The sequence below is a fragment of the Heterodontus francisci genome, chromosome 10 (assembly GCF_036365525.1).
Source record: "Heterodontus francisci isolate sHetFra1 chromosome 10, sHetFra1.hap1, whole genome shotgun sequence".
Classification (NCBI taxonomy): Eukaryota; Metazoa; Chordata; class Chondrichthyes; order Heterodontiformes; family Heterodontidae; genus Heterodontus; species Heterodontus francisci.
The window spans coordinates 76,252,952-76,273,431 of NC_090380.1; the positions used below are offsets into that span (position 1 = coordinate 76,252,952).

General features: G+C 43.4%; 1 protein-coding gene across 8 annotated transcripts in view; it reads left to right on the top strand.

Moving 5' to 3' along the window:
* Positions 1-20,480, top strand: part of casr (calcium-sensing receptor) — a 104,043-nt gene that overhangs the window by 49,791 nt on the left and 33,772 nt on the right. For 5 of the 8 annotated variants that reach the window (XM_068040808.1, XM_068040815.1, XM_068040810.1 and 2 more), the window contains 2 exons: positions 13,381-13,823; positions 19,208-19,514. In XM_068040808.1, coding sequence (XP_067896909.1) covers positions 13,627-13,823; positions 19,208-19,514 — 504 coding nt within the window. In that variant the 5' untranslated portion in view covers positions 13,381-13,626. Of the gene's footprint in view, positions 1-6,627; positions 6,719-9,141; positions 9,166-13,380; positions 13,824-14,364; positions 14,742-19,207; positions 19,515-20,480 lie in introns of those variants that run through there. The other 3 variants (XM_068040817.1, XM_068040818.1, XM_068040819.1) reach the window with 3 other exon arrangements.

A 20,480-nucleotide genomic window follows, 5' to 3' on the forward strand; every position in this document is an offset into this window, starting at 1 on the left:
GACAGCCCTGGTAATTATAGACCTGTGAGCTTTACTTCGGTTGTGGGTAAAATGTTGGAAAAGGTTATAAGAGATAGGATTTATAATCATCTTGAAAAGAATAAGTTCATTAGAGATAGTCAGCACGGTTTTGTGAAGGGTAGGTCGTGCCTCACAAACCTTATTGAGTTTTTTGACAAGGTGACCAAACAGGTGGATGAGGGTAAAGCTGTGGATGTGGTCTATATGGATTTCAGTAAGGCGTTTGATAAAGTTCCCCACGGTAGGCTATTGCAGAAAATACAGAAGTATGGGATTGAAGGTGAATTAGTGCTTTGGATCAGAAATTGGCTAGCTGAAAGAAGACAGAGGGTGGTGGTTGATGGTAAATGTTCATCCTGGAGTATAGTTTCTAGTGGTGTACCGCAAGGATCTGTTTTGGGGCCACTGCTGTTTGTCATTTTTATAAATGACCTGGATGAGGGTGTAGAAGGGTGGGTTAGTAAATTTGCGGATGACACGAAGGTCGGTGGAGTTGTGGATAGTGCCGAAGGATGTTGTAGGTTACAGAGGGACATAGATAGGCTGCAGAGCTGGGCTGAGAGATGGCAAATGGAGTTTAATGCGGAAAAGTGTGAGGTGATTCACTTTGGAAGGAGTAACAGGATTGCAGAATACTGGGCTAATGGGAAGATTCTTGGTAGTGTAGATGAGCAGAGAGATCTTGGTGTCCAGGTACATAAATCCCTGAAAGTTGCCACCCAGGTTAATAGAGCTGTTAAGAAGGCATATGGTGTGTTAGCTTTTATTAGTAGGGGGATCGAGTTTAGGAGCCACGAGGTCATGCTGCAGCTGTACAGAACTCTGGTGCGGCCGCACCTGGAGTATTGCGTGCAGTTCTGGTCACCGCATTATAGGAAGGATGTGGAAGCTTTGGAAAGGGTGCAGAGGAGATTTACTAGGATGTTGCCTGGTATGGAGGGAAGGTCTTACGAGGAAAGGCTGAGGGACTTGAGGTTGTTTTCGTTAGAGAGAAGGAGGAGAAGAGGTGACTTAATAGAGACATATAAGATAATCAGAGGGTTAGATAGGGTGGATAGTGAGCGTCTTTTTCCTCAGATGGTGATGGCAAACACGAGGGGACATAGCTTTAAGTTGAGGGGTGATAGATATAGGACAGATGTCAGAGGTAGTTTCTTTACACAGAGAGTAGTAGGGGCGTGGAACGCCCTGCCTGCAACAGTAGTAGACTCGCCAACTTTAAGGGCATTTAAGTGGTCATTGGATAGACATATGGATGAAAATGGAATAGTGTAGGTCAGATGGTTTCACAGGTCGGCGCAACATCGAGGGCTGAAGGGCCTGTACTGCGCTGTAAAGTTCTATGTTCTATGTTCTATCTAATATTCAACAAGGGAAATACTGAAGCATTGATGATCAATTGTATGCAGTTTTGTTTAGTCTAACTGTGAGGTAATGTAGACATTTCTGATTCCTTCCCATTTGCTCATTTCAGCCATGATATACTTTGAGTACCTATCACCTCACTACGAAGGTGAAATTTCTCCTTTTTATTTGGTATCTGTGCCAATTTTGTAACATGGCCAATAGATGGCGCAGTCTGCACCAACGAAATGCTCTATCTCGGACAAGGGGAAATGAATGGGTAAATCCAATAATGCTAGCTGAACATGGAGTGAGACAGAGGGCAGTTGTGGTCGAGTCCAGAGGCTAACATAGTACCTTTAGAAGATGAGGAGAGATTAGAAATTGAAGACCTGAAGAGAAGAAACTGTAGGAGAAACAGTTATATTTTAGGGTGGTTTTCAAATTTCATTTTTCTCCCAGAATCTTTGGTGCAGCTGTAATGTAACTTATTCACATGGCATTTACAGGAGCATAAATTAGCACAATAGGCCTGTTGGCTGTACTTACAATACTGGTACATTAGTTTCTACGTTACAGAATCAGGTTGGTTTGTTGGTCACGTGCACAGGAGATAGGGAAGCGAAGCAGCAAAGGCAGGTAAGAGGGATTAATCAGCTATAATCTAATTGAACAAGCTCGAGGGGCTGATTGGTCTACTCCTGTTCATGGGTTCCTATGTTCCTATGAATGCAGCTAAGCAGTCCAACTTTTCTGAGACTCTGAAATTTGGTTTAAGTTGCCTAGTGTCTGGGGTGGGGGGAGGGGTGATGTGCTCCCATCTTCACAGGCACCATTGCTATAACTTGACATGAGGGAATAATGGAAAAGAAAATCAGAGTTTCTATAACAGGCAAACCAGCCCATAGTGCCAGATTTATGCCCAAGCGACAAGTTGAAAATATACCTCGAGTTGTCACAAGATTAAACAACCTCCAAGGTACGATATCTTCCACCAAATTTCACCTCACCCAACATGACCATTTCGGGTATCTTTAAATAAAATACTTTTTCCAGAACTCAGTGATGCAGTGCAAACTCCAGCAGAAATGAATCCCATATAACTGTGGGTCCTCAATTCCAAAGTGACTTCTCTGATGGGAGACAACAGCAAATTCCAAATTCCTTTAATGTGAAAGTTCATCATTGCTAGTTTTTGTTGCTCTGCAAACACAAGGAAGACCAGAGTGAAAGTGAGGAAGCAGCAGAAGAAGGAGGGCCGCCTCAATACCTTGCAGCAAGAGATGTGAAAGATGGGGCTAATTGCTCAGCAACTCTGGTGACCTGTTCATTCCCCTACTCTGAAAATTTACACACAAGTCCTCCACATTAACGGCAGATCATGCTTGACTAATCTAATTGATTTTTTTAAATGAATTAACAGAGAAGGTTGATGAAGGGAAAGCAATGGATTTTAAGAAAGCCTTTGACAAAGTACCACATTAAAGTCTGGTTACCAAAATTGAGGCTCATGGAATAAGAGGGTCAGTGTCCAATTGGATAAAAAATTGGTTTAAGTACAAAAAAAGCGAGTTGTTTTTCAGACTAGAGGATGGTAGACCACAGTGTTCTCCAAGGGTCAGTGCTGGAACCACTGTTTTTTTTGATATACGTAAATGACTTGGATATTGGAATACAGAGTGAAATTTCAAAATTTGACGATGATACCAAACTAGGAGGTGTGGCAGACAGTGAGGATGATACTAATAAATTGCAACAGGACATAGATAGGATAGCAGAATGGGCAGACAAGTGGCAGATGGAATTTAATACGGAGAAACATGAGGTGATGCATTTTGGCAAAAGGTATAGGGAGAGATAATATAGATGAAATGGTACATTTCTAAAAGTGTACAGGGACAGAGGGACCTGGTGGTTCATGTACATCAATCTTTGAAGTTGGCAGGACATATTGAGAGAGTAGTTAGCAAAGCATATGGGATCTTGGGCTTCATAAATAGAGGTACTAAGTAGAAAAGCAGAGAAGTTATGCTGAAACTTTATAAATCTCTGGTTAGGCCCCAACTAGAGTATTACATCCAGTTCTGGTCACCACACTTTAGGAAGGATGTGAGGATCCTTGAGAGGGTGCAAAGGAAATTTAATAGACTGGTTCCAGGGATGAGGAATTTTAGCTACAAGGATAGGTTAGAGAAGCTGGGGTTGTTCCTCCTGGAGCAAAGGAGATTGAGGGGAGATTTGATAGAGGTGTACAAGATTATGACAGGTTTAGATATGGTAGACAAAGAAAAACTGTTCCCATTAGCTGATGGTAGAAGGACTAGGGGATACAGATTTAAGGTTTTGGGCAAGAGGTGCAGAGGGGATAAGATCATAAGAACATAAGAAATAGGAGCTGAAATAGCCCATTCTGCCCTCGAGCTTGCCCTGCCATTCAATAAGATCATGGCTGATCTGATTGTGGCCTTTAATTCCACTTTTCTGCCTGCCTCCCATATCCTTTGACTCCCTTATCAATCAAAAATCTGTCTAACTCAGCCTTGAATATATTCAATGACCCAGCCTCCACTGCTCTCTGGGGAAGAGAATTCCAAACACTAACAACCCTCGGAGAAGAAATTCCTCCTCATCTCTGTTTTAACTGAGAGACCCCTTAATTTGAAACTGTGCCCCCTAGTTTTAGATTCCCCCATGACGAGAAACATCCTCTCATCCTCTAACCTGTCAATCCCCCTCGGAACCTTATATGATTCAAAAAGATTACCTTTCATCCTTCTAAACTCCAATGAGTATGGACCCAACCTGCTCAACCTTTCCTCATAAGACAAACCCATCATCCCAGGAATCAGCCTCATGAATATTCTCTGAACTGCTTCCAATGCAAGTATGTCGCTCCTTAAATAAGGAGACCAAAACTGTACACAGTACTCTAGGTGCAGTCTCACCTATGCCCTGTACAGTTGCAGCAAGACTTCCCTACTTTTATACTCCATCCTCCTTGCAATAAAGGCCAACTTTCCATTTGCCTCCCTAATTACTTGCTGTACCTGCATGCTGACTTTTTGTGATTCATGGGATGTGAGGAAGAACTTTTTTATGCAGCAAGTCGTGATGACCTGGAGCTCGTTGCCTCTGAGCATGGTGGAAGCAGAGACAATCAATGATTTCAAATGGAAATTGGACGGGCACTTGAGGAAAATAAACTTACAGAGCTATAGGGATGGAGCAGGGGAGTGGGACTGATTGGATTGCTCTGCAGAGAGCCAGCAAGGTCTTGATGGGCTGAATGGCCTCCTTTTGTGTCTTTATGACTCTATGACTTATTATAGCCTCCACCACTCCCTTAATCCTACATTGAAGAACATTGGGGGAGCAATTATTTCCTGTCACACCCAGTTATTTGGGCATGAAATGCAATTTGAGAGGACAAATTTCCCACGCTAGATGACCCCTAGGCTGCTAATTTGGCAATTGGCGACTTCTGAGTGCTCGGGGGCCCATCTAAAACTGGTGTTAGTCCTTTGCTAATCAGGGGCTTTATGCCTATTTCAGGCCTGGATGCCAAATTCGGCCAAAGTTGGGTAGAACATGGGTCATACTGCTCTCCTCAGTTTACTGGGTCTACAGTGGCTTAACCAGTGGTCCTTAAAGGGAAATCTGGAAGCCACTGAAGAGGTAAGTCTTTTTCTCAATTAACTTAATTTGGACCCAGAGGGAGCAGTAATGCTCTTCCTGCCTCTATATTAATACTGCAGACCACTGCTGGCCTACACTCACCCTTCCCACCAGCCCCACTGTTAATTTCCCCATTTTCTACATGCATTACCAGTTGCATACCAATTCCCAGCAATGACCAAATTTCTCAGCTATTGAAACCATTCAGCCAACTTCTAAATCAATGACCTACTGACAATGCAGACTCAGAAGTTACTATTAAATCAGGCTATGGCCCAAAGTGCCAAATATAACACTGATGAATTTAGTTCCCAGCACAATAATTGACACGAGGTCAAAATCCTGGAACTCCCTTCCTAACAGCACTGTGGGTGTACCTACATCACATGGACTGCAGTGGTTCAAGAAGGCAGCTCACCACCACCTTCTCAAGGGCGATTAGGGGTGGGCAATAAATGCTGGCCTTGCCAGTGACGCTCACATCCCATGAATAAATAAAAAGAATTGTCTTGAATTCACTTCTCACTCAACTGTCAACCCACAGTACCTTTTTTGTAAGAAGGTTTCCTAATTCTACTCCTACAAGATGCTCCCCTCATGGCCTCAGTAAAAGTAGTGGAAGGCTGCTGTTGTTCATGCGCAGACCCTGGGGATGCTCGTGGCCTGAAATTTCTGAGTGTTGAAACCTGCAAGGACCTGGTTGCAGACTGATACACCACTGCTGCTGCTGTTATTGACTTCCTGGCAGGTATTGGTTGAGGGGGTGATGAAGGAGCAGAGGAGCTGTCATCCTGAGCAAGGAAACATGTACTGCTTCCATAACACCACTGCCACTCCCATGGGGCAGTGGCTCATTACTTCCACTGAACTGCAGGAGAGCACACTGTAGAAGATGGGTGATTCCTTGAAAGTCTCTATCTATTCAGTACACCAATCTATTCAAGGTGGTCACCTGTCCCTCCTATGTGGAGCCCAAACCCAGAGCATGCATGGCAACCATTTGAGCTTCCACTGGGTCTGCAGTGATTCCTTCTGTGAGGGCCCAACTACAGCGTCATTGATGGTATCCACATTCTCTAAGATAGACTGCAGATTACTGATGCCACATGAGCGGACACCAGACAGGTTGGAAGCAGATGCCTTTGTACTTTCAGTCATTGTGTTGAAGCTAGTACCAAAATGTTTGGGGTCCTTTATTACTAATCAGATATTTTGTATGCCACAGTATTGGCAGATTTTAGGAGTTGAATTGTGAATTTTATATTCATTCCTAAAGAAAGCCATCCTTTCTTGCTCAGTATTGCTCACAATGCTTGTGTCCAATGATGCAGGTTTCTGTGTTCTTCCCGTCTACACTAATTTCCTCATTTCAATAAGAGTATTTAGGAGCTGTTGCACCTACCGTAGTTGACCTCTGCTGGTACTATAGTTACCATCTCTGTTACTGAGGTTGCCACACTCCACTGCTTCGAACATAATGCCCTGGAGTTGTTCTAGCTGACTTAGAAATGGTAACGCTTCTGTTTTCTCAGCCTTGGAACCGATTACATAGAGCACAACACATACAAGGGAAGGAGTTATAAGACTACAACTTTATTCAAGATTTCAGATGGCAGAATTATCCATAAGACCATGACTTGCAAACAACATCTGAATGATAATATTTCTTCTGGTTGAAGTACTTTTTTAACTTTTGCTCATTTAATTTCACAGCATTTTTCTCTTGTGTAAAATGCAAGGCCTTCAAGGTCTCCTTGTGTACTTTTTCTGCGTGATCATATTCAGGCTATTTGCTGACCAAAGGAAACATGAGCTAATTATTTCTTTTTGTAACTTTATTCTTTTGATTAATACTTAAATCAAAAGTTAACTGTTATGCGAAACACCATCGGGTAGATCTTACATCCATGTGGTTTTTGGATGGCTGGATGGCAATTTTACTGGTAGAAAATGAACAACCTGGGCAGCCCACTGGCTCTGCACTGACACAATTTGGCTAGTTCTCCTGGTTTCTGGGCTTGGGGAATGTTAGGTTGAGAATGGGGGTATCAGGTGTGGTGGGAAGACCAGGCATAGCGGGGGTCCAGGTGTGTTGGGGGCCAGGAGTTGCAGAAAGCCATGTGTGGTGCAAGGCCAGGTGTGCTGGAGGCCAGGTGTGGTGGAGGGCCAAGTGTGTTGGGGGCCAGGTGTGGTGGAGGACCAGGAATGGTTGTGCATAGGTGTGGGGGAGGGCAGGTGTGGGGGGGGTGGGGGGTGGGTGCAGGTGTGGTGGAAGGCTAGGTGTAGTGGAGGGCCAAGTGTGGTGGGGGCCAGGTGTGGTGGAGGACCAGGTATGGTGGAGCACAGGTGTGGGGGGGGGGGGCAGGTGTAGGTGGGGGGGGGGGTTGTGCAGGTGTGGTGGAAGGCTAGGTGTGGTGGAGGGCCAGGTGTGGTGGGGGCCAGGTGTGGTGGAGGACCAGGTATGGTGGAGGCCAGGTGTGGGTGGGGGCCAGGTGTGGTGGGGGCCAGGTGTGGTGGAGGGACAGGTTTGGTGGAGGCCAGGTGTGGGTGGGGGCCAGGTGTGGGGGGGGGGCAGGTGTGGTGGAAGGCTAGGTGTGGTGGAGGGCCAGGTGTGGTGGAGAGCCAGGTGTGGTGGGGGCAGGTTATCTTAATGGAGGCCATAGGAGACCATCTGCTCCCCTGGCCCCACAAAAATAAACAAGTACTTATATCAGGTTCCTCTTTGGCTGAACTGCCAGGCAATACTGGATGATGTGTGCAGGGTGCCGTTCCTCCCAACTGGGGGAGCTTTTATCCTTTTAGCTGACCGCCCATGCCGGATGCAAAGGGGCTGCAGTCATTTTCATGTCAGTGCCTCATTTAACTGGAACCAGCTAGTGTATGCTCCAAACAGTGATCTCGATGCAGCCCACCAGGTCAGGCCGGCACAATATCGGGTCGCCAGGATGTAAGTCCTGCGAGGGGATGTGTAATCATAGGAGGAGGGGTGGCTGTAGGAAATTGGGACAGCAGCTCCCATAAAAGTAATTTAAAATTTGGCTTTTTTGGTCCTTTTCGGCCATACTGCCAATAAAACTGGTCAATCAATCCAGTACCTTTGATTTTCACCTTCAGCACTTGGCAGTGAGTTGGTGGAGCAGATTATCTGCTCATTGTAGAACCCACCTGATCAGATGGGTGCTATAACAGGCGGGTGACCTGCTTGGCCTGCTTGCTGCCCAAGGGTTGAAGGTGAGAATTACCACTTTGTCTTCATTTGTTTATTACAATATTTCTAGTCAGTAATACCAATCGACCTTTTTTCACAAATAATTCCCTTGGTCTGTAGAATGAAATTGAGGAGAGAAAGTCAGAGTACAAACTAAATGGGAAGAGTTTACATGAACCAATACCTGAGTGGGATCTGGTGGTTTTAGGGGTAAACATCATTAAAACATCAAACTATTTGCAGCAGAAGTGAAAAAGACAAACAGAGATTTTGGGTGTATAGTTCAAAAAATCGAGCACAAGTCTCCAAGAAATAATAATTAGTTTGCATCAAGCCTCCATCCTGAGTATTACACACTGTTTTGGACACCATTCCACAATGTAGGCATCCTGACTTTGAAGAATTAGAAAGAAGAGCAACTAAGTTGATAAATAGGAATGGACATTTGTGCTATGAGCAAAGACATGGGATATTAGGAACAGTCTAAGCAGTTCAAGTAGAAGATATTCTCAATTTCAAGAGGCTGATGGACACACTTCTGAGAAACTCTGTGTGGAATTGGCCCAATGGTTGGAAATAATCTTTTTGTTCACGTACAATCCAATGTTTCTAAGGTCATTAGCACATATGAGTTAAAGGAGTTAGTTGAGTATGATTAGTGATGCATCATGGATAACCACAATCTTCAGGAACTTGTTTGATTGCCTTTATGGAGTTGGGGACAAATTTCCAGGGGCTTTTCCTAATATTGATCATACTTATTTTTGTCTCCTAATGCACAGAGTTCAGAACATTGCAGTATCTAACTGGTAGATTGAGCATTGGCAGATTTTTTTCACCCTTTTTCACAGAATCACAGAATTGTTACAACACTGAAGGAGATCATTTGGCCCATCGTGTCTTCACCGGATCTCCCAGTAAGCAATTCACTTAGTGTCATTCCCCCGCCTTCCCTCCATAACCCCATACATTCTTCCTTTTCAGCTAACTATCTTAATTCCCTTTTGAATGCCTCTATTGAACCTGCCTCCACTGCACTCTCTGGCAGTGTATTCCAGATCCTAACCACTCGCTGCATGAAAACGTTTTTCCTCATGTCGCCATTGTTTCTTTTGCCAACTACTTTAAATCTGTGTCCTCTCGTTCTTGATCCTTTCACGAGTGGGAACAGTTTCTCTCTATCTACTCTATCCAGACCCCTCATGGTTTTGAATACCTCTATCAAATCACCTCTCAGCCCTTTCCTCTCCAAGGAAAATAGTCCCAACATCACCAATCTATCTTTGTAAATGAAGTTCCTCATCCCTGGAATCATTCTTGTGAATTTTTTCTGCACTCTCTCCAATGCCTTCACAAGTTTCCTTAAAATGCGGTGCCTAGAACTGGATGTAATACTCCAGCTGAGGCTAAGCTAGTGTCTTATACAAGTTCAACATAACCTCCTTGCTCTTGTACTCTATGCCCTTATTAATAAAGCCCGGGATACTGTATGCTTTATTGACCACTCTCTCAACCTGTCCTGCCACCTTCAATAACTTGTATGTACACTCGCATGTACACCCAGGTCCCTCTGCTCCTGCACCCACTTCAGAATTGTACCCTTTATTTTATATTGTCTCTCCATGTTCTTCCTATCAAAATGAATCATTTCACATTCTCCGCATTGAACTTCATCTACCGCCTGTCTGTCCATTCCACCAACCTGTCTATGTCCTTTCGCATTTCTATATTATCCTCCTCACAGTTCAAAATGCTTCCAAGTTTCGTATCATCTGCAAATTTTGAAATTGTACCCTGTACACCAAGGTCTAAGTCATTAATATATGTCAGGAACAGCAAGGGTTCCAACACTGACCCCTGGGGAACTGCACTACAAACCTTCCTCTAGCCCAAAAAAGCATCCATTAACCACTACTCTCTGTTTCCTGTCACTCAGCCAATTTCGTATCCTTGTGAGCTATAACTCTGCTCACAAGTCTGTGGTGTGTTTTTAAATCACTGTTCCCAAGTGTGATCACACCATGAGGTCTCTACTGCAAGAGAAATCTCTTGTCAGGAAGCTTTGAAATTTTATATAAATAGAACTGCATTTCCATCTTTTCAGCATCTCAACAGCACAGTATAATAATTAGGCACACAGGATCTAAATTTATTCTCTGTCTCATTCTGTCACGCACACGCTTTTGCATTTTCCAAAGCAATTACCCTATTACCCTGGCTAAATGAGCCACAGGTTTTTCAACTCACACCATCTCCCAGGTGATCTTATATATTTCCTTATAAATTGAAGTAGAGAGCTCTGGAGCATAACCTCAGGGTTTTCATGTCTCATTGTAGCATTAGAAAGAATCACTTTCATGTTTGACTATAGGCTATTAGTATTAAGATGCACAGCAAACCAGAATAGCAATAACATTGATTTAAAAAAGCATGTTCTACAACATATACAATTAAACTGTTCTCTCATGTCAGGTTCTCCTGTTTTACCACATTTCCATAAATTCTGTCTTTAGAATCAGTAAAGGTTTCCAAAAACATTGATGCTTAAATTCATTAGTGTCCCAAATTGGCTGAGATTCCTGCGGCACACAGGGAGGGCCAAACTATTCTCACCCTCAGAATTCAGGCAAGTTATGGCGACCAGTGAAATGCCTCAATGCAGGTTGTCTTCAAGGCCTACAAATTTCAGGCAATGCTGAGGGTGAAGAAAAATGAAAGCATGTTTTAAAAGATAGGCAAGTAAAACTTTCAGATTTGTAACAAAAAACTTACAAGATAGTGCTGAAAGTCTCAAATTTTTTACTTTCTATGAAGGTTTCCTTGAGAATCTCCTTTAATGGCAAATTGTTGCTTACCTGCCATAGCTATGTTTTTCTGCTACAAGCCTGTTTCACCTGTTTCCTTTCAGCCAATTTTTGAAAGATATTAGCAGGAGTCATGGGAAACTCATAGGGCTGGATTTTACCAGCACTCTGGGATGGGCTGGAAGTTGGGGGGCCTGTAAAATGGAGCAGGAAGGCAGGGGGTGGCATGCCCGTCATCTTCCTGCCAGTATGCATCTTGTCAATGGACAACCCTCTCACTCAGAATCTAATTGGGCCACTTACATGGCCAATTACGGGCCTCTTCCCACCTCCACTAGCGTCTGGAGACTGCCAGGTAAACCCTGGCAGCCTCTTGGTAGGCTCTGGGGGGAGGGGTGTGAATCTTCCTTTTCATTTGGCCTACAGAGGGCAGCCCAGCACAATAATAGTCGTCTCCCTGGCAATGGTGGCACCTGCCCTCACCAAACCCCACACACCCATCTCGCTGGGGCCTGCCTGACTGGCCCCGGAACCCCAGACCCCACTTACCTGTTTGTGGGAGTGCGTCCATCGATGCACCCTGCTTCTTCTCCAGGTGCAGTCCCAGCAGTGGCCACTGCTCCCAACTGTGCAGCTGAGCTGCCAGTCCTCTGATTGGCCAACAGCTTTTGGGGGCAGGCGGGGGCTGTCCTTAATAGGCTGCCGCTGACTGCCAAAGTGGGGTTGCTCCCTGCTTTTGGGCCCATTGGCGGGTCCCCCACTGCCACCACTAAATTCAGCCCACAGTCTTCTCCACCATAACTTTTCCATAAATCAAGGCCAAGTCGAAGTGACTGGGCTTCATAGGAAGAAATAAGGAAGAGCAGAAAGCAAGCGAAAACCTATGTTTTGCAATTTCAAAGTACAAGGTAGGGAAACGATTGGAGAAAATTCTGAAGGAGAGAATCTATCTCCACTTGGAGAGGCAAAATTTGATTAGGAATAGTCAGCATGGCTTTGTCAGAGGGAGGTCATGCCTAACAAATTTGATTGAATTTTTTGAGCATGTGACCAGGTGTGTAGATGAGGGTAGTGCAGTTGATGTAGTTTACATGGATTTCAGCAAAGCCTTTGACAAAGTCCCACATGGGAGACTTATCAAGAAAGCAAATGCACATGGGATACAAGGTAACTTGATAAGGTGGATTCAAAATTGGCTTAGCTGTAGGAGACAGAGAATGATGACAGACGGCTGTTTTAGTGACTGGAAGCCAGTGTCCAGTGGTGTACCACAGGGATCTGTGCTGGGTCCCCTATTGTTTGTCATTTATATAAACGACATAGATGACTATGTGGGGGGGGGGGGGGGGTAGTATCAGTAAGTTCGCGGATGACACAAAGATTGGCCGAGTGGTTAACAGTGAGGTGGAGTGTCTTAGGTTACAGGAAGATATAGGCGGGATGGTCAAATGGGCAGAAAAGTGGCAGATGGAATTTAACACTGAAAAGTGTGAGGTGATACACTTTGGAAGGAGTAATGTGACATGGAAGTATTCAATGAATGGCCCGACACTGGGAAGTTCCGAGGAACAAAGGGACCTTGGCGTGTTTGTCCATAGATCTCTGAAGGCAGAAGGGCAGGTTAATAGGGTGGTGAAAAAGGAATGTGGGACACTTGCCTTTATCAAACGAGGCATAGATTACAAAAGCAGGGAGGTCATGTTGGAGTTGTATAGAACTTTGGTAAGGCCACAGCTGGAGTACTGTGTGCAATTCTGGTCACCACATTATAGGAAGGATGTGATTGCATTGGAGGGGGTGCAGAATCGATTCAGCAGGATGTTGCCTGGGATGGAACATTTAAGCTATGAAGAGAGGTTGGATAGGCTTGGGTTGTTTTCACTGGAGCAGAGAAGACTGAGGGGTGACCTGATCGAGGTGTACAAGATTATGAGGGGCATGGACAGGGTGGATAGGGAGCAGCTGTTCCCCTTCATTGAAGGGTCAGTTACGAGGGGTCACAAGTTTAAGGTGAGGGGCGGGAGGTTTAAGGGGGATTTGAGGAAGAACTTTTTTACCCAGAGGGTGGTGACGGTCTGGAATGCCCTGCCTGGGAGGGTGGTAGAGGCAGGTTGCCTCACATCCTTTAAGAAGTACCTGGATGAGCACTTGGCACGTTATAACATTCAAGGCTATGGGCCAAGTGCTGGCAAATGGGATTAGGTAGACATGTCAGGTGTTTTAATGCATCGGTGCAGACTCGATGGGCCAAAGGGCCTCTTCTGCACTGTAATATTCTGTGATTCTGTGATTCTGAGTTGCTTAACTTATGTATTTTATGTCTCCAAGGAATCTGTCAAAATGGAACAAAGCTGAACAATTTGTTCACCAGCTATAGGACTGTATGACCACCTTTTTACAAGATGGAAGACTTCAAGGGGAAATCAGTTTTCATCTTTAAAAAATTCTACAACAGCTTCATCCCTCATCATTACAAAGATAAGCAAAAAGTCTCAGCAATTCTTCTCTAAGCGGATATTTGTCGGAGTGGAGCCGTCTGATTTGGTGAAGAGATTGGGAAAAGAGGACTGTACAATGGGGCATTATTATTATCATCTTTTATTCTTGGGATTCACTCTTCTTCAGTCTTACAGTGTCTTGGGATATGGTCCAAACCAAAGGGCACAGAAAAAGGGAGACATTATACTGGGAGGTCTTTTCCCAATACACTTCGGAGTAGTTGCAAAGGATCAAGACTTAAAATCCAGACCAGAGGCAACTAAATGTATTAGGTAGGACCTTAAGTACAACAACCTTTGAAACAAAATTAGGTTATATGCATTTTTTAAAAAGTGTATATGTCCATCTTCAGATTTTCATTCATCCTATTGCTTTGGAAAATGGCCCCATAGACTTTCTCATCTTAATCATCTGTTCAATATTTATAAGGGGGAAATATGAAAAATGTCAATTTTTCTTCCTGTCAATTTGGGCCATTCAACTTCCAAGGCTGCAATTCTGAAATAACCTTTATTAGTTTTGCACAGATGAACCACAGTGAAAATCTGAATTGCTTTATTGAGTTAGACCATGATTTCTTGAGATACTGGTATAATTGAATTTTCATTGAATATATACCACTGAATCACACTATAATTTTCAAATATGCAACTTTTACTGTGATTTAATTGAGTGATATTAGTTTATTGAAAAAATTGTGATTATACACTGGTTTATGATATGTACTGATTTCACTGAATCTTACTATGATTTAATGAGATATTGCTATATATATATATATATATATATATATATATATGATTGTCACATTATGATTTGCTGAGATATAACTGAATCAGTGTCTTGTCATACTGTGTAACTCACCATGAGACAGTAATTGAAGTGTAACTGGGATCTCATTCAGTTAAATAGTGACTTAATGAGATTTAACTGAGATCTCACTGAGGCCTATTGTGATTTACAAAGGCAGTGTTTGGATCTCACTTAGCCCTCTGAAATATGGCTTGACACTCATTGTAATGTTCTCAGCTATAAGATATTATCACTATATACTTATATTGTGGTTTTACTGAAATCTCACTGGTCCCCACAGTAATTTCTGAGATAGAACATTGATCTCACTAAAGCATACAATGATGAACTGAAGCCTCATCTGGATCTTAATTAATTACTGCAAGACTCAGTGGGACGTAAGTGAGATTTCTCATTTATGTTGGGATTTACTGAGATGTAGCTAAGTTTCACTCCGCTTTGCAAAAATGTATCTTTCTTTCTCTACTGGAATGTTTTATTTATATCCCAGTCAACCAATCATATCATACTCATGATTTTGTCACTCAAGTGTTCTCAACCCAATACATTTGTGGGATAAAAATCATATTTCATAGCTCTTCCTTAAACATGTAATATGAATTTTCATTGATTTACTGTGAATCTATTTGCTCATGTTGAGTTACATAACATTTCATTGTGTCACACTATATATTATTGAGTTTTCATTGTGCTCTTGTTAAGTGACATTTTGATGTATTGAGCAATGTGATTTATTGAATTACATTGTGGCTTTCATGTTCTCAAGATGTCCCAAAGTCTTTCACAACCAATGAAATATTTTGAAGTATAATCCTTTTATTGTACTGTAGGCAAAAGTGGCAGCAAAGTTGCACACAGCACAGTCTATAAAACAGCAGAGTTAGATGGCCAAATAATATTTTTTGGGGGAGTTCAACAAATCATTTGCCCTAATTATATTATAATGTTTTAGTAAGATCTCACTATGAGAGATCTCATTGAACATTGTTGTGGTATATTAAGATGTAACTTCTCTGTGTCACCATATTTATTAGCGCCATATGCTTTGACTTTCTTTTGGGCCTCCTTATCTCGAGAGACAATGGATACGCGCCTGGAGGTGGTCAGTGGTTTGTGAAGCAGCGCCTGGAGTGGCTATAAAGGCCAATTCTGGAGTGACAGGCTCTGTCTAAGACAAGAATAAAAATACCATACTGTAATTTATTACAATGTAACAAAATCAATAAACTGCATTGAGATTTTGTCAAGTCAAGTAAGCAGGTAATATACAATTACCATCTCCCTGATTAATTTGGTTTATTGAGATGTGGCTGTGTTTTGCTGATATTTACTGAACTGGAACAAAGGCCTGACTGAGCCTCACAATTTCTAAGATATAATTGCAGTTTACAGAGATGGCCTCACGGTCCATATAACAACATCAAGGAGCCCGAGTAAAACTGAAGTCAATGGGAATCAGGGGTAAACTGTCTGCTAGTTGGAGTCATACCTAGCACAAAGGAAGATGGTTGTGGTTGTTGGAGGTTAATCATCTCAGCTCCAGGACATCACTGCAGGAGTTCCTCGGGGGTAGTGTCCTAGGCCCGACCATCGTCAGCTGCTTCATCAATGACCTTCCTTCAATCATAAGGTCTGAAGTGGGGATGTTTGCTGATGGTTGCACAATGTTCAGCACTATTCGCAACTCCTCAGATACTGAAGCAGTCCATTTTGAAACGCAGCAAGACCTGGACAATATCCAGGCTTGGGCTGATAAGTGGCAAGTAACATTCGTGCCACACAAGTGCCAGGCAATGACTATCTCCAACAAGAGAGAATCTGACCATCTCCCCTTGACATTCAATGGCAGTTACCATTGCTGAATCCCCCAATATCCTAGGGGTTACCATTGACCAGAAACTGAACTGGAGTAGCCATATAAATACCGTGGCTACAAGAGCAGGTTATAGGCTAGGAATCCTGCAGTGAGCAACTCACCTTCTGACTCCCCAAAGCCTGTCCATCATCTACAAGGCACAAGTCAGAAGTGTGATGGAATACTCTCCACTTGTCTGGATGGGTGCAGCTCCAACAACACTCAAGAAGCTCGCCACCATCCAGGACAAAGCAGCCCGCTTGATTGGCACCCCATTCACAAACATTCACTCCCTCCACCACCAATGCATAGTGGCAGCAGTGTGTACCATCTACAGGGTGCACTGCAGCAACACACCAAGGATCCTTAGACAGCACCTTCCAAACCCGCGACCTCTACCAACTAGAAGGACAAGGGAACACCACCACCTGCAAGTTCCCCTCCAAATCTCACACCATCTTGACTTGGAACTATATCACCGTTCCTTCACTGTCACTGGGTCAAAATCCTGGAACTCTCTTCCTAACAGCACTGAGGGTGCACCTACCTCACATGGACTGGAATGGTTCAAGAGGACAGCTCATCGCCACATTCTCAAGGGCAATAAATGCTGGCCTAGCCAGCGATGCCCACATCCCATAAATGAATTTTTTTTAAAACATGCCTTTATATGGCACCTTTAACATAGTAACATGTCCCAAAGTGCTTCACAGGACCGTCAACATACAAAATTTGATACCGAGCCACGCATGAGGACAGGTGACCAATAGTTAGTCAAAGAGGTAGGTTTTAAGGAGCATCTTCAAGGAGGAGAGAGAGGTCGAAAAATGGGGAGGTTTATGGAGGGAATTCCAGAGTTTACAGCCTAAACAGCTGAAAGCATAGCTGCCAATGGTGGAGTGATAAAAAGTGGGGGTGTACTAGAGCCCAGAATCAGAGGAGTGCCAAGATCTTGGTGGGTAGAGCAGGTTACAGAAATAGGAAGGGATGAGGCCATGGAGGGTTTTAAAAGTAAGGATATAATTTTAAAATTGAGATGTTGCTGGACTGGGAGCCAATGTAGGTCAGTGAGCACAGGGGTGATGGGTGAATGGAAATTGGTGCAAGCTATGATACCAGCAGCAAAGGCTCGGCATGAGTTAATTATATTATGATTAACTGACATAATTGGGCAGTATTTTATGCTCTCTTCTGTGGCAGGTTTGGAGGCAGGGAGGGCATTTAATTGGGTGGGATGGTGGCGGGTGGGCACCCCGCTACCATCCCACCTCCACCTCGATTAAGTCAGTGGCAGGAAGGCCCATGACAGCCTTCCCACCCTGCAGCCATTGAGGCCTTTAAGGGACAATTAATGCCCAATTAAAGGTCTCCCCGCCGTCGCTGGTATTAACACAGTGGCTGGCAGGCCTGTTCTCATGCGGGCAGCATAACATGCAAACCCGTGCAGGATTGCTTGTGGTCTCCTGGGGGGCATCCCTCATTCAAAAGCAGTGCCTGATCAAGACCTGGCATCAGGAGGGGGGGGGGGGGCCTGCTGAAAGCCACCTCCCTGCCCTGGGCGGGGGGCCCACTGAGCCACCCCTCTGCCCTTGCTGCCAACACCCCTACAACCCCTCCCCCATGACCCCAAAACTGTGAAATCCCTCCCGCCATCACTTACCTCTGGCCTGGGTTGCTCTGCAATCACGAATGGGTGTCATTTTGGCAGCAGCCACTGCCTAAATATTATCTATCGCCACAGCTTTGTATGTTGAAATCCCCGTTAGCCTGTCCAAAACTTCCATCTCATTTAGATTGAAATATGTGAAGTCCATGTCACTAACAATTCAGATGGAGAATGTTTTTCTGCAAGTGACACCTCAGAGAATAAGAGGGGGAGTGGACTGCGATAACAGTTCATTCCTTTGGGTGGAGGTGGCAATTCCTTGCAACAGCTGTAGCCATCTGCTGAAGTTGGGCTGGAGTGGGAGGAAGAAAGGGAATATTTTCGTTAATGGACACAAGGAATGTAAGTGTTTCCTGTTGCAACCAAAATAATTCAGCTGTCATCAAACATTTTTTAATGATAAAATGTTCCTTTTTTTGCAATCATAGTTCCAAGGCACAGTATTCATTCTTAATGTTACATTACAGCATAATGGCAGCCTTAGTTGGGTATGTAAGTGTACTTTGTATTAATGAGAAACAAAACTTACATGTGTAAGTTGCTTGCCATGGCTCAGTGGTTGCAAGTTGTTTCTGAGTCAGAAACTTCTGGGTTCCAGAAACTTGAACAAATAACATTTAGGGTGATACTCCAATCAGTACTAAGTATGGAGTGCTGCACTGTTGGAGATACCATCTTTTGGTTGAGACTTTAAACTTTAGGGCATTTAAGTGGACATTGGATAGACACATGGATGAAAATGGAATAGTGTAGGTCAGATGGTTTCACAGGTCGGCGCAACATCGAGGGCCGAAGGGCCTGTACTGCGCTGTAATGTTCTAAATTCTAAGGTCCCATTAGCCCTCTCATGTGAAGGTAAAAGATTTCATGGCACTATTTTGGAGAGCAGCACAGGAGTTCTCCCAACGTCACTAAAGATAGCAGGTTATCAGGACATTATCACATTGCTGTTTGTGGGGTCATGCAGTGTGCAAATTGGCTCCTGTGCTTCCTAAATTACAACAGTGACGACACTTCAAAAGTACTTAATTGGCTGTAAAACACTTTGGGATGTCCTGAGGTTGTGAAAGGCGCTATATAAATGCCAGTCTTTCTTCTTCTTTTCCTTAAAAATCAGAATGCTAACAACTAAGCTGTAAATAATTCTAAATTAAAGCAATATGGCTGCTTATTTTTGCAATGGCGTGGTATGCATTGATGTGGGTGAGGCACCTTTCCTTGTATCTATCTCAGATACAGACTGATCAACAGAAATGCTTCAGTGAGACTGGCTAAAAAGATAGTTGAGAATGTAATAAACAAGTTTAAATTTTTGTTAACAGGTACAATTTTAGAGGATTCCGGTGGTTGCAGGCAATGATATTTGCGATTGAGGAGATCAACAACAGCATGAAATTTCTGCCAAATATCACCCTCGGATACAGGATATTTGATACATGCAACACAGTGTCCAAAGGTCTAGAAGCAACATTGAGCTTTGTAGCCCAGAATAAAATAGACTCACTGAACTTGGATGAGTTCTGTAACTGCTCTGATCACATTCCATCAACCATTGCAGTTGTGGGAGCAACAGGATCTGGAATTTCAACTGCTGTAGCAAATCTGCTGGGGTTGTTTTACATTCCACAGGTCAGTGCACTTAGCATCAATGAACAAGATTCTACATGTGTATGCATTGTGGAGAACAAATGTTTCCGTATATCTGTGTATTGCAGCACGTATCTGTGTGTGTTTGTGAAGGAGGCTGCATGTAGCTGCACACAAGCAACCATCTCCTTGTGAATACCATGTTTTAACAACTTGGAGCTTTCTAGTTAAGTTTAAGTTCATCACATCCTTTCTGTTCAACGTGTAAAAAAAATACATATTGGAGGAATTTTTACATTAATATCGGCAGCCTGACATTGTGATTTTATCAATTGCAGCAGGAACAGTGATTTTTACGCCTTTATCTCATCTATTCTGTTTTTTTTTAAGAAAGTACATGCTGGACCTAAGTTTCTTTCTGCTTATAGATCTGCAGGGTTGTGGAATAAATAATCAGGAAAGGCCTTTGAAATGACTGAGCAGTTGAATCCCCAGCCTGTACAGGTTGTGCCCTGGGATAACTGAGGATCATTTTAACTTTGGACAATGGTATAAAACGTGTGATATCAAATTAGCCGTCCATTATATACCACAATGTTATTTAGGCTTGCTTGCCTGTTTCATATGATTCGATAAAGGAGTATTGTGTGGCAACAAGGCCACCAGCTAAGGAGGGAGCATCTCAGAGTTACAGGAAGTTGGCATTTAAATCAAAATTTTTAATTTCATTTCATTTAAGCCTATGCTTAAATGATCTTATTTCATGCCTGACTTTTCATGCATTTTTGAAATTGTAGATGTGGTGCAGCAGCTGGATGCAGCTATTTGGTGATTTCCTTTAGTGAGAAATGCAGTTCAGTTATCTGCATAGGCTAAAATGAAATGAAATTAAAAATGTTGATTTAAATGCCAACTTCCTATAACTCTGAGATGCTCCCTCCTTAGCTGGTGGCCTTGTTGCCACACAATACTCCTTTATCGAATCATATGAAACAGGCAAGCAAGCCT